Raw genomic sequence first — 17,370 nt, forward strand, 5'->3', positions numbered from 1 at the left:
TGGAAAGCTAGACAATTCCTGCAACACGTGCTGTTGAGTGATTTAGTGATTCTCCCCACGGAATAAACTGCTATTTTTTTACTGCAAATTATTGTGAACTGAGTGGAAGCTGGATTGCAGTATCCGATTTGTTGAACCTTTGTGAAACTTCCAGGGTCACGGTACACCCTAATTAGAAGGGTGGTTGCCGGCTGATGAGACCAAATTCTCCTGTATACAGGTCGTCATTTAAGAGGCCCCGAGTCTGTGGCTGTACGATCTTAGAATTGGATGCAAAATGACGCCATCTCCCTCTCAACCGATTTCGGATGCCGAAATGTTAGCTGCTATGAGCCTTCCCATCCCCCCCTTCCCCGGGGGCGGGTGTCGATCCTCAGCGGCTCAAGGGATTTTCTTTGACTCCACATTATGTAGAGACTTAAGGCAGAAAAGCAAAGAAACAACTTGATAACAGGTTTTTGTTTTCTCCTGCCTCCGTGGCATTGAATCCTTCTATAACTGGAGCTGTGGGAGCTGTCTGGGTTAGCTCCTTTCCATGGTGATTATTGACCCTACCGGATCTTCACTTATACAGAACTTTCGGCCCTCTCTCCCATCTCCCCACATGGCCTCCATTTACTTAAGCCCAGAGGATACTACTCCGGATTTGAGTATGATGTCCAATCTGCCTGTACAAGATGGGCATCACCTTTCTGGGTCTGACTTTTCTTTCATCTTCCCCCGTCCCCTCGCCGACTCTTTTACCCCCTAAACGGCTTTCAGCAGTTTTGCGAAGAATGGAGGGTGGTTACTGTGAAGGCCAAGATGGGCCTTTTGCCAAATTGAATCAAGTGCTGTGCATACTTGTTTCACTATATGAGGGTTTACAGAGAGAAACTAAATCCAACACCATTCTGCTTGAATCATTATTATTTAAGTTTGATTGTATCAATTTGCATGTTGCATTAAAAGAATTTCTATTTGCCCTCAAGGAAGTTCTTATAAGGGTAGCAGTGAATATTGATCAATCATTTGAGCCCTGTAACTTGATTGGTATGGGGTTTCATGAACAGGCTGCTAGTCTTGGTCATCATTTGCCATATGGGCATTCGCCTACTGTTCCACTCATTTCTAAGGAGTCTGTAAAGCCTGCTTCTCTGGACTTGATTGGCCTCCCTTCCTTTGGCATTGATAAAGCCCTACCAGGACAGACAAGTTCATCAGCCCATCAAACTGAGGTTCAGACAACATTCTGTGTGGGCCTCATACCAGCGGCAGAGGTTATTTGCCTTGAAGACGACTTAACAGAGGAATCTTCTAATTTGGCCTCTATTGTAGAGGCCCTGGTGTCCTCGAACCTCCTGTACGTCATAGCAATGGCAGTGTGCAGGTGAAGAAATCTAAAAACTGTTCTTATAAACAGTCAAAAAAGCAGGCCTCGCAAAAAAATGTTACGCTCTTTTTTTCTTCAGCCTGCATTGAAGGCAGCTTTTAATTCCTTGTCCACATCTCCTTCAGTAGTCGGCCTGGAGTTAAACCCAAGCGGTGACCCAATTGACTCTGCTTTTAAGTTTGACGAAGCAGGTTGTGGCAAGTATTAATACACCAGTTCCTGCTATAGACACTGTCAAAACCCCCTCAGAGGTGGTAGCAGTTAATTCTACCGCGCCCCCTCTGGTTGGGGATGCAACACACCGCTTTTTGCCTTCAAAGGAGCATACTCAGAGTGATGCCTTAACAACTATTCGAGTTCCCCTGACAAACCAAGGTCAATCTTTGGTTTCTTCAACCAGCACCATCGTTCTTCAGAAGGGGCTTGCAAAGGTCCTTCAACCATCAGCTCTCCTAAGTAACTCACTCATTTTGGAACTCATCCTCCAGAGTTTGGTGGCTTTAAAGATTTCCATAGCAAAAGCTCTCAGCAGAGTGGCTTTGTACGATCGGTATCCAATGGGCCCATGTGGTTTAAGTGCATCCCGTCTGCTGAACCAGTATCCGTGCCCACGATCGTAATTGAAAGTGTGATTCCTGACACACTATCCACTGTGTTGAACCACACAACTATATTATCTCTATTAAGAGAGGTCCCGGTTTTGTCCAACATCATCTCTAAGGACTTGGAAAGGATTGATTTCATAGAGCACTACAGAACAGATCGTGCAGTGATGTATATGAAGTCAAGAATTGTGTATGACATTCTCTTGAAGGAACAAACTAACTTTAGAATGTTGGGCTTTCATCTGGTACCTTTTATTGATATGAGGTTATCTGGAAAGGGTTCTAAAGTGGACATGAGACAACGGACAAATGTAAGTCCAGCCACTTCCTTTGGTGGCGGTGTAGCTGTGGAAGAGCACGTTTTGTCATTGAAAAGATGAATTATGGCTTCAGAGGAAAGTCAAGATTGGTCTTGGCTGCTGGTTTCCTCTTCAAACTAGATTACCCCGCAACCTGTCCTGAGCTCTGATCCTTGTAGCTGTAGTTGTATTTCTTTGGTTTCGTTTAACACGCATGGGCATAACCATTTATTTAATCAAATCTGGCTGTGTCAAAAGCTTAGGAGTCACACTATCATTATTATTCAAGAATCCTGGCTTAGGTGCCTCCCGACCCCCTTGTGATTGGTGACAACTTCCATACACTGTGTCCGAAAATGCTACACTATGCTGTTTCAGGATGTCATGGACACATTCAGGTGCTGGATTTCTTATGAAGTCAGGTGCGTATCCTGGTGCTGGATTTCTTATGGAGTCCGGTGTGTATCCTGGTGGCTTGGGTTACTTAATAAACGGTGGGGGAGTGTAGATTAAGGACTTAAGAGTAATGTCTGTTCTTGCCTTATTTCAGGAACAATACAAAAGATGATGGCTGGAAGGTTTAAAATTAATCTGAACCTCTGGAATCGCTCTGTGCAACCCTCCAGACAATTGTTCTTTGCCTGCCAAGCCATTGCAGAAGTTGGAAAGACCATATGCAAATCAGGCTTGGTTACACCCCAAAAGGGGCTGACCAGCCTGAACTGATAGGACACATCCCCCCAGCGCAAGAACCCAAGCGTCCCGAGACATGTTTTGGCCTTATTGGGCATCAGTGAGGAGTAGCATGGGTCCCTAGGCCCAGCCGGCATGGGACACACGTCTGGGCATACCCATCCCACTCAGGTGACTGCGGCAAAACAAGAGGTGCTGGTTGGAAGGTTTAGAATTAATACTAACCTGTGGCATTGCTCTGGGCAACCTTCCAGACCATCGTTCCTCGCCTGCCAAGTCATTACAGAAAGGGGAAAGACAATATGCAAATAAGGCTGGTTCCCAACTCAAAAGAGGAACACCTTCAAGGAGTGGGCCGGCCCCAACACCCATTCGGGAGTTCATTGCAGGCAGCAGAACGGGTTGTGAATAATACCCTTCTGTGTGTTATTCAACTGCTCTATGTGTGAGATTTTACACTTTGTGTGTCTCAGGCCGACTGATTTTACGTATTGTTATTAAGCAACGCTACATCTCAATACTTAAATAAGCCTTGCAAACTTCTGCACCCTTGGTTTAGTAATATGGCACAAGTCTTGCTCTCCTGAGGGCACAGTTTACAGAGTAGGTATAGAGCCGGTTTATTGAGGAGGCACGTGGGAACTCCAAGAGGGACTGAATCGTTTGGATCCTACCCAATCAGAGGTACAGAGTCTCTGCTGTTGTTACTTCTCAGCTACCTACGCATGGCGCTGGATGCTGATGGTTTTCGCACACATGTATTGACAGTTCTTGATTGCTGCAATCAATACTATTGATCTGAGCTGCCTGTACCTGGTCGTAGCGGAGGACGAATTCAGTGACTTCCTTGCTCGCTAGCTAACAGATTCCAAACTGGGAGAGCACAATGAACGTTCCAAGTCTATGTTCAAGAACAGGAAGGTATAACAGAAGCCTCTGTATCATGTTATACTGTTTGAGCCGTGCAACGAGTCTTGAGCAGATCCTGTGGGAGACGAGCCGAGGTCAGGGTAACCTCTTGGATCCCAATAAGACAGAGCAGGACTAACAGGATTCTGTGCCATTTTGGGTTTGCTACAGTTCCTTTAAATACGTGAGTCAAGTTGTTTATGTTAGCAGGTAATCGTTGAATGATGTTGATGCCTCTTTTCAGGGTGCTAGAAATACCCCGTCATTTCTCTGGAAGGACTGTTCTTCAAATCTCAGTCATAAACACACGCTTCTAGTTTCCGTATCTTTTACAAATTCCATTCCACTTGACCTTGAAGTACAACGCTGCAGTACATGAACTAGTCAGACCACTTCTCTTGATAATGAGATCATGCAATGGGGACCTTGTTTCGCACTAGAAGGAACTAGGGATGGCAATTTTCACTCTAACATCCCCTCAGAGGGCGATTATTAGGGATTCTTCTAGCACTTAGATCGTCCAGAGCACTGCTCCACGTACATAGGTGGAACCCAGGATCTAGACATTGTTGTTTGTACAGCTAACCCACTTCCCCTCTCGCACACTGCACCTTTGCGACAAACGAAAAGGCACGGACCCACTCCACACACCCTGCACTCACATATAACACAAACACTATTGCACAGCACCTCTGCCATAAGAATGAATATACTTTTAATGTCAAATATTCAAACTGGAGCTTCCCACATAACTCTCTATCTTCTCAAGCACAACCCTATGCCTTTAGTTCATAGTACACCTCTGCTGCGCCCATACACACTCCATTCAGACAGGGGTGACTAGCAGGGCCCTGCCTACCCTCACTTACTTTAATGGCTGAAATGCACAAACGCAGAATAGCATCTCTCAATCCTCCCACATTTGTGGACTTCGGTCCCTACAAAGGCGTTCAACCAACAGCGTGTTGGGACCATAATTATGGTGAAAGGCGTTATACAAATGACAAAATGAATGAATAATCTTTCAAACTGCTGGAAAGAAGGTACATCAATTTGTTGAGGCTTTTACCCAGTGAGTGTCACAGAATCACTGTGGGTTGTTACTTCTCTGCAACCTACGCGCGGCAGTGGATGTTGGTGGTGTTAGCGCACTCATGCAAACAGTTCTTGATTGCTGCAATCAGTGCTGCTGATATGAGTTGCTTGTGCCATGTAGGAGTGGAGTACTAACGTCGGTGACTACAAGTAGATTCCAAACTGCTGCTCCTTCTCCCAATACCTTCTCCAGCATGACACTTCTTATGTTCTGCCCCCCCCACACTTTGATCTTAGCTATGTCCACATGCTTCCACTTCCATTCTAAAATGTTCCACCATCAAATAAGGGAGAGAAGCAATCCCTCCCCTATTGATGCTGGTTTAGTATGTGGCTAGGCAACCAGGTCACTGCAGTCTCTTGTTCTCCCGTGAAAGCTGGATTTCCTACATGGGCACTGCCCCTCGTTCTTATCCAGTCTTCTGCGAGAAAATGTAGGATTGACTGTTGAAGGACCCTGTCCACTCCAGGAGATGACTTTAATTTGGCTTACATTCAGAGGTCAAAGTAGTGGTGACCGTAACACTTTGCCCACAAGTCAAATGGTGAAGAATCCATATATATATATATATATATATCCAATTGGAGCAGAATGCAGAATGCAAGACTTTTACATGCTTTTGGGCAGACCACTTGCTCATAAAGTGTTCTCCGATTAGTCGAGACATTCTGACCTATCATGAGATAGAATGTTGGCTTGGCTGCTCCGGTCAATTCACTGGCAAAGGGGGAAGGTGCTGGGGATGGGAATCCGGTATTTGTGGTACTCTGTGGTACAGCAGAAAGGACAGAATGATTCTCTGGTGTGTACTTTCATCCCATTGTGTGGATGGCTGGTGTAGTGCTCGCCTCTTCTCCATTTTAAAGTAACTACGATTCACTTATTTTTCTAGCTTTTCATTTTTTCTAGGGATTTCTTAGTATAGGTCGACGGGCTGGAGGCTTATTTGTAGTGTTCCCCAATTTTGTTTGCTGTGCCTTCCACATTCCGGCCGTTGCTTTGCATGTGCATAATTTTACTCTGACTGCATTTACAATGAGATGAGCAAAACTACAATACTATTGGTATGCAGAGGACAACCTACTCACGCATGACATCTGGGAGCAACTTAACATGTGAAATAAAAAGTTCTAATTGCAGCCAACAGTAATTTAGAAATGCAAACAAAACACATGAACTTTGTTTTCCCTTTGGCTTCCTCTCCAACAGCTCAGCTGCCAGCAGTACTATCTAACCTGGAGCCTGAACAGAACGGCAACTCTGCCCCCAAGCAGCGGCGGTGGCGGCGGCTGCATGGAGAACCCCAAATACTACAGCTTCATAGCCGTGCTGGCCCTCATCGCCACCATCATGCTGGTGCAGGTCAGCCACATGGTGAAGCTGACCCTGATGCTGACGATCACGGGCTCCGTGGGCGTGGTCAACATTTACGCCTGGCGGGAGATCTTTGACGCCTATGACAACTACCGGTTCAGCAGCTACGCGTAAGTCAAACGGAAATGTATGACCACAGACACCAGTGTGTGCAAACGTGTTGATGTTGTAAAGGCTGTGCTTTTCAAAGCCAGTCTTTTCTTATTTTTGCTTGGTTTTTTTTATTTTTATGGGAGATACATGTCGACCTCCAACTGACCCTCTTTTCCCGTGTTGTAACCTCATTTTGTAGTGTGTGCACTTTGCCTGACTGCAACCCTAGTCACCCTATTCATCTTTAATCGCATGTTATAGCGGTGGTGTTAGCCACCTGTATACAAAAAAGAAAAACGATTGGTTGGTAAAAAGTATATTTGGGCTGGACACGTTGCTTCTGGCACTTGCGGAGGGGTACATATTTACAAGTAGCATGGCTATCTAAACCTTGTCACATTAAAATGATTTAAAGCATCAATTTCTGCATGTGAAAGCATCTGCCTAGAGGGTAATGCTTTATTTGCAGCAATCAACCATCTCTTTAAATATGCTAAAAACCGAGTTTCTCCTGAGCTCTTCTCCAGCATCTCAATATGGCAGGTATTTGTGGTACTCTGTGGCAATAGGCAATATACCTCGGGGTGAAAGGACCTGCCGGTTTTGCTTTCAAGAAGATGAAATGGAGACTTTAAAGCACATTCTGTTACATTGTCCATCTTTTAATGACCGAAGGACATGGTACTTTGGGCAGTTCAGGCACCGATATGAATAGTTATCTGTAGAAATAGTTTGGCTGTCCATTATGTTTTCTTATGGACAGAATCACTGGATGAGTGCTGCGGTGCATTACTTAAGAGAATTGTTATCTTTAATATTTTAAAGAAGGAACTGTTTTAGATTAAGAAAAGCATTATTTTTATGATTGTGAATCTTGTTAATGAATTGTGATATGTATCGTGTATTGTATTATGCTTTGTATTTTGTTAAAGGTTATTTCTATAACCATATACTAATTAAAAATAATAATTTCAATCCAATTTCAAAATATCGAGAACCAACCCACAGTGCTGGCCCTCTATTAGTGGCCCACATGCCCTATGTGCCTCGTAATAAATGTAGTCCACCAATAGAGGGTTAGTATTTTCCTGGCCTGGCAAGTCGAAAGAAGACTTTCCTAATGGGAGGCTGAGGTTGCTGGTTGCGGGCAGCTTTCCATTCGGAAGGTCTCTCATCCTGGCAGTCCAAGAAAAGCAACATACTGGGCCGCACTTGGCCCGCTACCTGTATGTTGTGCACCTGTGGTTTAGGCCAATTGACTGTTAGTAACTTCTCAGCATTACTGGATTGCTTTTTGACCCTGAAAAAAGGTTGTTTTCACTGTTAGAATGGGGTTCCTCTTGGCCTGGTCAATGCTTGTTCTTCTCTTCAACAGAAAATCTCTTGTAAATGAACGGTATGTCACTTCTATACAAAGCATAAGATTCAGTCTTTCTGTAGAAACTAAAATTAGGTGCACGCGCCCATTCTTTGATGTAGTTTTAAAACTTTTAAGATGGATACATAATTGTATTGCCGTAGAAGAAAAGGAGAGAGTTCAGGCCTCCTTGGGGAATAACAATTAGGCACACGCGACCACTCTTTAATGTAGTTTTCCCACGGCAAAGATGGTAACTCTTGTATCATTAGAGTTAAGTGTTCGGAAATGGTCTTCTTAGCATTTCCACATATTCATTAGTGACACACAACCACGCTTTCGACCAGTAATAGTCTTAGAATAGCAGAATAATGAGTTTCATAACATTCACTTGTTACCTGAGTAAGAAGCCCTTCACTTTATGCGCCAATGTTACAATTCCATAAGTCAGAGGTTCTTCAATACAGTGAACAAATTCTACTCGCTTAAAGACTTACACAATTGGCTAAGAAGCTGGTTACTGCTATCAGCAAGGCTTGTGCAATGTTTTAGATTGTCGTGCTTCAGTCACCGGCTTCTGAAACACTTGCTCTGTGGATCGCAATGCTTTCCCGAGTTCCACTACAACTCCTACTGCTTCTGGCTTGCTGGGGTCCCACACCCTTCTCCTGAACAGGTGTCTCCGGTCTGGCCATATGTTTTGGTAGTTCATCTTACGCCCAAGACCATGGGCTTGACAATTGCGTCTGGTCTTAGTCTCCTGCACGTCAGAAGCCCGGCAACCACGGCAATCTGGCTCACATGCAGAAAATAATCTCTCCTGCTCGCCTTCTGCTGCTCAGCCTTTGCACTTCAGAGTTTGGGCGACCAGTACTCTCTCAGAACACACAGGTGAATTTGGTGTCTCCACGTTCCATTGTCCCTCTAGTTCTCTGGCTTCTGCTTTTTTGCCAGTCTTGTGCTTTCTTTCTGCTTCCTATGCTACAGCCTGCACTCCAGCCAAAGTTCCAGCTCCTTCAACTCCTTCCAACTATCTGCACTGGAGGGGGGCTTTTATGCCTCCGAGGTGCCTTCACGTGTGGGCTGTTAGGCCCTATTGCCTGACTACTACAATGGCTGTTAGGTCTAATTGCCTGACTGTTACAACTAATGCCTCGTAATCCCTCTTCCTCATCTGAGTACTTCTGGAATTCTGGAACTTGTAGTTCCCTTCAATATAGTTACTTTTTTGTAACATTTAAGGTACTTTTAAGGGTAGATTTAATTCCCTTTAAATTGTTAAGAGAAGGGCTATGGGAATTAGCGTTATTGAAGAAGGTAGTTTACTGTAGACAACATTTCCATACTCCTTAACATTGTACCATTTGAAGTCCGGAAGATGTTTAGTTTGGGATACCCAAAAAAGACGGTAGAGTTTGCTCAGACTTTCCAAACTTTGGGTTTAAAACTCTAAATCTAATGTGAGGTTTAGGGATATTAAAGTGACAAAATGCCATTACCTCTATAGGTACTGTGAGAAACCTAAAGGTATTCTCCCTTCTTCTTCCCGGGGATCCTCTATTTAGGTGGTATGGGGAGGGCCATCGCTTTTGTATCACAAACCTGGGGATGGGCTAGCGAGGGTGATCACCTGAGTGGAGGGTCTCGGACTGGGAGGAGAGTAGCTAAGGTTAAGACACAGTATTCTCCCCATACACATTTACCCTCAAGCCCCATCAGTTTTCATGGGGTGTTTAGATTCACACCCTGTCTTCGGTACCGACCTCTGTTAAAGAAAAGAGGAGATGCTTGAGAGCTGGAAAAGGGAAAGTAAACCCCTTCCCCAGCCTTTCCCAGCAAAATGTCTATTCTTCCTTTCCTGGTAATAATGCGACCACTTTTTGGGAACACCAACTAAAACCCCATTCCTTCTTTTTTAGCTTCCATATTTCTTCTGCTCCTTCTCCTCCCTCTAAGCTCTCCACCTTACTACGTCGTGATCTCCTTTCCTTTGACATTTCATCTTTCTTAACTTCCCTTAGTCCCTCTCTTCCCCTTTTCAAATATTTTCACAGCTGTCTGCTGAGTTGGTGTCTTCCTCTCTTCACTCTGCCCTTACCTCTACTTTTGAAGCTCTTTATCCTGCTTGACCTTTTACCCCCTCCCACAAACCCCGCCCACTCCTTCAGCCTGGACTCTCCCCATCTCTCTTATCCCTTCCGTCCTCCCTCCGGAAGGCTGAACACCACTGAGAAAAGACCCAAACAAAATCCACTTTCAATCTCTTTTCCTCAACAGGCAGAGAACTGTTTCAAATTCATTCCATCTCCCCGTCTCCATTTCCATCCAATACTTGGACGAAAAAGACAGGGGGACTCATTACACGGAATGCGGTAACCATGGCGCTTTTAGCGCCATGGTTGCCGCCGGTATTTTACCGTGTCCGCCTTGGCGGATGGCGGAATTACCGGCCTACTCCAAAGTGAGCAGGGCCGGTAATTCACCATTCACCAAGGCACTTCCCCATTCCCATTTTTGCCCCCATAGGGCTCAATGGGAATGGGGAAGGAGGTAATTACGGTACCGCAAATTGTGGTACCGTAGTTAGCACCAAGGTCCCTTTGCGGGCCCGTTCCTTAACCAGCCGTTGAGGTCGGGTCCGGCAAAGGGACCTCTTAGTAAGGCGGTAAGGGTTTACCGGTACCGGTGCCGGTAAACCCTTACCGCATACTGTGTAATGAGGCCCAGGGAATAGGTTTCTTCAACCTCAACACTTCACCATTTTGTCACCCTAATAGTCCGGCAGGTCACGCAATTCCCCTTGACTGTTTACACCTGACTCCACTTGACCCTTGTGCTAGGTATAAAAAGTGTGGTTCAGAACAAGTCTTGGAAGCCATACAAAACGTGGATTCTACAGGAAGGAGAGCCAAGGAGGTCTGCGAGAGAGCAGAGCGTTGGGAATCTGCCCCGGTGTGTTTGAATGGTCGCAGCGAGGGGAGGGAGCCATGTCTCCAAGAAGCCGGACTCTGGCGAGTTGCAAAGTGCTACCTGTATTGGTGCTTGTTCCTCTGGAACGCTAACCACTCCCTGAGGTGTCTTCGGGCAGGTGGTGAGACCCTGACCTCAAGCAGATCCCCAAACGAAGAACCCGCCAGCGCCACTCTATATGGGGTACAAAAGCAGAGACTAAGTGGCGTGCATGTGACTAAAGCGGGATAGCAAGAGTTGTGACGGTGACGAGCAGCAAGGGCGAGAAAGACAGGGAATTGGAGACTAAAGATGAAAGGAAACACTGCATGTAGTGACACAAAGATCAAGATAGAAAGCAAGGATACAGGTGGGAAAGTCACCATGAGCGAACCAGAAAGCAAAAGAAACACAAACTGAGTTACAAGTAATCAAGAGAAAGCGCAAGCAACACGAAATCAAAGAAAAGATAAAAAGACAGATTTTGAGAGAGAGCAGAATGCTGGAGAAGGTGCAAACCGCTCAGAAGTAGGAAACGGAGTACAACTTTGGTGCAAGTATGCATACCAAAGCAGAAAGGAGTTAGGCAGTGTAAAGAGTGCATGGAAGAACAAAGCAGATCGAAGCAAATAGCAGAGTGCAAGAGGCACAGGGAAGCAAAATGGGCCAAGTCTCAGAGTGGTTGTGCCAGGAAAGAGCAAAGAACCCGGCGTTCCTCCAAAGCCTCTGACACTGATCCAATGCATCCAGAAGAAGATGCATGACGATAAGTGTGTTCTAAGAATGTGAACATCCTTTTGACATTTTATGTTTTTTTGGATATTGTCAAAGAAGCCTGAATATGTGGAAGGGAACCCTGAGAGGACAACTACAACTTTGTTTTTACGAACTGTGTAAAAACCTGGAAAAAGAAGCCAGAACTTGGGGAAGGGAAGCCAGAGAGGCTGAATCGAAGGTTGTTTTGTGAACTGTATAAATTCTGTCAAGAGGTGTAAACTTGGGAGGAAGAATTCTGAGAGACCTAGAACTAATTTGTGTTATCAAGTTTGTGAACGTTACCAAGAAGGTCTGAGCTTGAGACAGGGAACTCATGTAACCTATGGTGACCTTTGTTTTTGGACCAGCATCCAGGCCAAGAACTTAGACAAGGAAACAGAGAGGGGCTGAAATACCCCTTGTTGAGACCAATAGAACCTCACCTGAAGGTAAAGGTACCCAAAACCAGAACTGGTACTCATTTATAGTTAAATCACTGTTTCCTTTTGAGAAGCCCCTTTACACAGTTTTGTTAGAAGGTGAGGGCAAGCATAGGTTTGAACACAAACAAACTTTGTTTTGGGACTTGCGGATACCAACAGCTTTAGAAACGTCAGTTGAGGGACCAACCCCCATAGAGTTAGGGCCAGTTAGGGGTTACACCAACCCGAAAGAATCCTTAAATGTTTTCGAAATACAGTTTCTGAGTCTGTGTCTCTCTTGATACCATGCCTATCTCAAAGTACCTTGGTAAGATTCTTCCCTCAAGGGGAAAAATACTATGTCTCATCCCATGGATCTCCTCACCACCCTGTGCACTGTCTCCTCCGAGGTGATCCTCCCACAGTACACCACCCTCAGGGTTGGGATCAGGAAGTGTCTGCCATCCCCTGGCTACCTAGAAGGAGACTTTAGGCAGGGCTTCAGTGAGGGATATGTAGGATTCTTCACATAGGTCCCTGGAAGAATGTCGCTCATCGTGCCACAGTACATCATCGTTTCTGTGCCACCTGGCCCTCCCCTACCTCCTCCGGTCCTGGTGCTGGCCAGATTGTGTGGCTCATTGCTTGATCCCCACACCCACCACTTATATTGCTCCCCTCTTGGGCGTCTTCGCTCTGGGCGTCCTTTTAAATTGAAGACTTTATATGGGTATCCATGTGCCGTTTGCCCCTTTTCGCACCTGGACTAATGACGTTGTTATATATTTATCCTGTCCCTGATATGACTAACATCTCACCTTCATCATGCTGCATACTCTTTACATTCACTTATTCTCCATGTCTCTCCTGTTTGTCTCCCTTTCTTTCTTGCTCATGTATTTTCAGATGGCCGTCCCTCTTTCATCTCATCCCCCCTACCCACTAATTCCCGCTCGTGTCACTCTTCTAACCTTCTCACCTCCTGTGTCTTCTTGTCCTCCATCCCCAATCTCTATCGGGGTATGGAACACTAGATCCATGTGTAACAATTCAGACTACTGTGAACATTTTTCAGCGACTCAATCTTCAATTTCTCTGTGTTACTGAAACTTGGATCTTCTGTACCAATACCACCATTCATGCCTCTCTTTACTCCCCCTTCTCTAACTTCTTTCATACTTCCTGTTAGCAGGTGCGGCGGTGTAGAAATTCTTAGTCACTCCTCTTGGACTCCCTGCCCTTCTTCTCTCTTTCTCCTGTCCTCACCCACTTAAGAATATCAGCTTTCTTATTTCTCAGAGCCTTTCCCAATCTCTTTTTCTTATCTGTCAGCCTCCTTGCCCACTTTCAACCTTTTATCTCTGATCTCAATACTATACTATCTTCTCTTCTTCCCGCCATTCCCCCTTTATTCATTCTTGGTGACTTTAATCTACATCTTGATTAAATTCACTCCATGTCCACCTTTCTTCCTCTTCTGGATTCTTACCATCTTTTCCCCCCTGAAAGCCCTCCTTCCCATACCTCTGGATCTTCCCTACATGTTATGTTTTCCTCTGTCTCCTGTGACTCACTGATTTCTTCATGCCCTATTTATTCTTCAGATCACTTTCTTCTATTTTAGCTTCCATGTTTCTCCTGCTCCTTCTCCTCCCTCTAGGCTTTCCCCCTTCTACGTTGTGATCTCTGTTCCTTTGACATTTCATCTTTCTTAACTTCCCTTACTCCCTCTGTTCCCCTCTTCAACTATTTTCACAGCTGTCTGCTAAATTGGCGTCCACCTCTCTTCACTCTGCCCTCACCACTACTTTTGAAGCTCTTTATCCTGCTCACGCTTTTACCCCCTACCACAACTTTCCCAATCTCTCTTATCCCTTTCCGTCCACCCTCCGGAAGGCTGAAAACCACCGAGAAAAGATCCAAACACAATCCAATCTTGAGTTGCTTTTCTCTCTTCCTTCCTCATATAGCGCCTTTCTCATTGCCACCAAAAGGCAATACTTTTTTCTTTGCTTACTCTTTTCTTATCTCATTCCCTGGTGACTTTTCCAACTCCTCAACAATATCCTCCACATTCTCCTGATCCCTCTCTAACCTCTTCTTTATCTCCTTTTTACCTTGAGGAGTATTTTGCTTCCTAGGTCACTACGGTTAGCTCTGCTTTTACTTTATCCTCCTCAACCCACAGTCCCTCCCATTCTTTCCACATTCTTCCGCATCTCTTCCAGTCTTCTCCCCTCTTACTTACCTTGATACCGCCCATTTCCGATTCTGTGCCCATCTCACTGTCTCCCCTACAGACCCACTATCCTCTACACTTATTCCTTCTGTATAAATCCAGATTCTCCCTTACTTCACCACACATCAATCTCTCTCTCTCCTCATCTACTTTTCCCTCCATGTTCAAGCATGCTACTATTATTCAAATAAAAAAAAAACCTCATCTCCCCTCTCCCTTCCAATTTATTCCCTCTCTCTATTTTTCCCGTCTTAGCTAAGCTTCTGGAACGCACTGTCTATTCACAGATATCTTCCTTCTTGCATCTCCACTGTCTTCTTCCTTCACTCCAGTCAGGCTTACTGACCCCTCACTCCACAGAAACAGCTCTTAAACGTTTTGAATTTCCTTCACGCCAAAATAAACTCTCTCCTATCCTAATTCCTCTGTACTTATTGACAATCAATTAGTCTCTTCTCTCTCCTCTTTGGACATCTCTAGTTCGTTCATCTGATGGTTTAAATCCTATCTCTTGTCGCTCCTACTCCTTCTCTTGGACTGGCTGTGTCTCTTACCCCCTCACCCGGACATCTTCTTTACGTATGCCCCAAGGGTCAGTCATTGTTCTTCTTCTCTTTCCCTCTATAGTATCCCTCTTTCATCACGTATTATTTCATCCATCAATCTATCCTGTCACCTTTATGCAGATATTTCTAAATCTTTTCCTTTCCTGATTTCACTGATGCCCTTCACTCCAAAGTCTCTGTATGTCTTTCCACCATCCAATCTTTGATGTCATCCCACTTCCTCTACCTTAACCCAGGCAAATGGAGGTAGTCTTCTTTCCTCTATCATCTCCTTTTTCCACTTTATTTGCTCTCTCCCCCCACCTCAGCTCTCCTCTTCTCCAGCACATAATCTCGGTGTCCTTTTTGATTCTGATCTCTGTCTCCACCCACATTTCTCTTAGAGCATGCAGCTGTCACTTTCTTCTCTTTAATATCAGCTGAGTCCGTCTTTCACGTCTTTAAACTCTCAATCTCTGCTTTAATTTACTCCAGGCTTCACTACTGCTCAGCTCTCTAGATTGGCATCCCTACGTCCCAACTTACCCCTCTTCAATCTATTTATATTCTGCTATTCATCTCCTTTTCTGCCTTCCCCCTATGCCATCAATTTCTTCCTCCTTACTATCTTGCTTTCACATTCTGTCTTTCGTCTTCAGATGTCTTCATGGTCTTGCACCTTCCTGCCTCTCATCTTTAGCCTCCTTCTACTCCCCTTCTCGTCCTCCCTGTTCACAATCCACCTTTTGTCTTGTCGTCCCCAAACCTGCTTGTGCGTCTTCTCGTTTTGGCTCATTCTCTCAGCTTGTCCCTGGTCACTGGAATTTTCTTCCTCTTATTATCCGCTCATCTTCCACATATCGCTATTTTCAGACTCACTTCAAAGACTATTTTCTATTCCACCTATCTGACCCCTAATCATGTGACTTGAAATATTGTAATGTGAAGAAAACTGCCCATTATATCTAATGCAGTCCCAATGGCCTGATCAGATAAAACCTTCATGCAGTTTAAATACCTCGCATATAGTCAAAAGAATGTATGCAACATAATTAACAATCAACTGTTTTTTATTTAAATCATTTTATATGTATACTTATATATGGCTTATTGTGTTTGAAATGCATTTGAGAAATGCAACAGTTTGCTTTAATTTCCATAAAAACAATATCAAATAATCATTAATTATTTCATCTGTGTAATTAATCAACAGTAGTGTAATCATCAATCTTCCTTTCCTCTCCTCCAATGCGTTTTGGTTATCTACCCTATCCTTCTTCAGGGATTAGTTGAACTGTCTTCCTAAACAATAATGATTACAGAAGAGCAATTAATGCTGCTTATCAACAAAGTACTTAATTTTCACTAATCACTAGGATCAACTAACCAACTCAAAATAACCTGTGTACTAACTTTCTCCAGCAGAGATCAACCCAGCCTCTCACACCATAGTTATGTCCAGCACCTCTTGCTTGAGATGTTTTGGCTATTGGAGTTGCCCTCCGTAAAGTGCTCGTCTGCTTCCCCAAATGCCTAAAAAAAGGGAGTTCACTTCAGGATCCTCTTATTCGCCTGCTGCAAAGGCCTGCCTAATTCCAGCACACCTTCTTCTATTATGTCTCTGTGCAGCTTAGTCGTCCACCTAGTGCTTCCAGAGCTCTAGTACATTCGCCACAACATTTCACCCATTGTTTCATCATTTATTTGATCAGATCTAAGCCTGTACTCTTCTGGTAAAACACAATCCCAGCCACTTCACTCCCTCCATTGTAATTCCCTTTTTTGCATTGCGGAAACCTTGCTAAAACCGAGGCACGCATCACATTCCTCCTGGTTGCAGTAGTCCTAAAGACATCTCGATTCGAATGAGATGTGTTAAAAAAGAATCTACATAACTTTAGCACACTGTTGTGATGTATACATTTTAAATTGTCCTACTGGCCATCTATGTATGCTGAGAGATGGTTAGTGCTTGGTGTGATTGACGGCTCAGGTAAATGTTGATGCGTGGTTGCTGGTGAGAGTCCTGTGAGCGTCAGTTGAGGGTTGAGCTGGTGTGCTAGAGGATGGCCTGTGAGTGGTCTTATGTACATAACTGGAACCACTGAACTGTACATATGTAAATTAAACGTACCAGGCTCTTCATACTCAAGTGGCTCACAGCTGGTATGTGCTAGGACTACATCTGCCCACCAGGTTACAATGCACATTGTGATCATGGAGTTATTATTGTTCACGTATCAGCGTCGTCAGAGAAAGCATACACATTCTGGGTTTGCGTTTCAGTAAAACCTTGAAAAATTCGGTCTTCATTCCTACAGGCTCTATTTTCATTTTTGCTGAAACTGGGCGAAGGACAGGCCTAGTGTAGCGGGGTTGATCACAGAAGCCGGTACGGAGCAAGCCCAGATTGATGTGTGCCGAACACAACAATTTTCAAATTTACCAGGATCACATTTCAGTCTATCTGTAGGAAAGGCTGCCATTGGTTTTCATTGCATTTCCCAGCTTCCGGTCAGGTACCTCTATTGTAGCGAAATGTCACGTGCCCCACTTCCAGCCGAACTTCCAAATTGTTGCACCCACCGCCCCCCCAACCCTAATTTCTCAACTGCTCACCTAGTTCTTTGCACAGCATTTTTTTTTTTAACTTTGCACAGT

At 44.6% G+C, this 17,370-nt stretch overlaps 1 protein-coding gene across 1 annotated transcript in view; it reads left to right on the plus strand.

The window, feature by feature from the left end:
- Nucleotides 1-17,370, plus strand: part of ADCY3 (adenylate cyclase 3) — an 851,194-nt gene that overhangs the window by 694,569 nt on the left and 139,255 nt on the right. The window contains exon 13 of the mRNA XM_069605674.1: nucleotides 6,184-6,458. Coding sequence (XP_069461775.1) covers nucleotides 6,184-6,458 — 275 coding nt within the window. The remainder of the gene's footprint in view (nucleotides 1-6,183; nucleotides 6,459-17,370) is intronic.

The sequence above is a fragment of the Ambystoma mexicanum genome, chromosome 4p, assembly GCF_040938575.1.
Source record: "Ambystoma mexicanum isolate Mex_15411 chromosome 4p, UKY_AmexF1_1, whole genome shotgun sequence".
NCBI classification, from domain to species: domain Eukaryota; kingdom Metazoa; phylum Chordata; class Amphibia; order Caudata; family Ambystomatidae; genus Ambystoma; species Ambystoma mexicanum.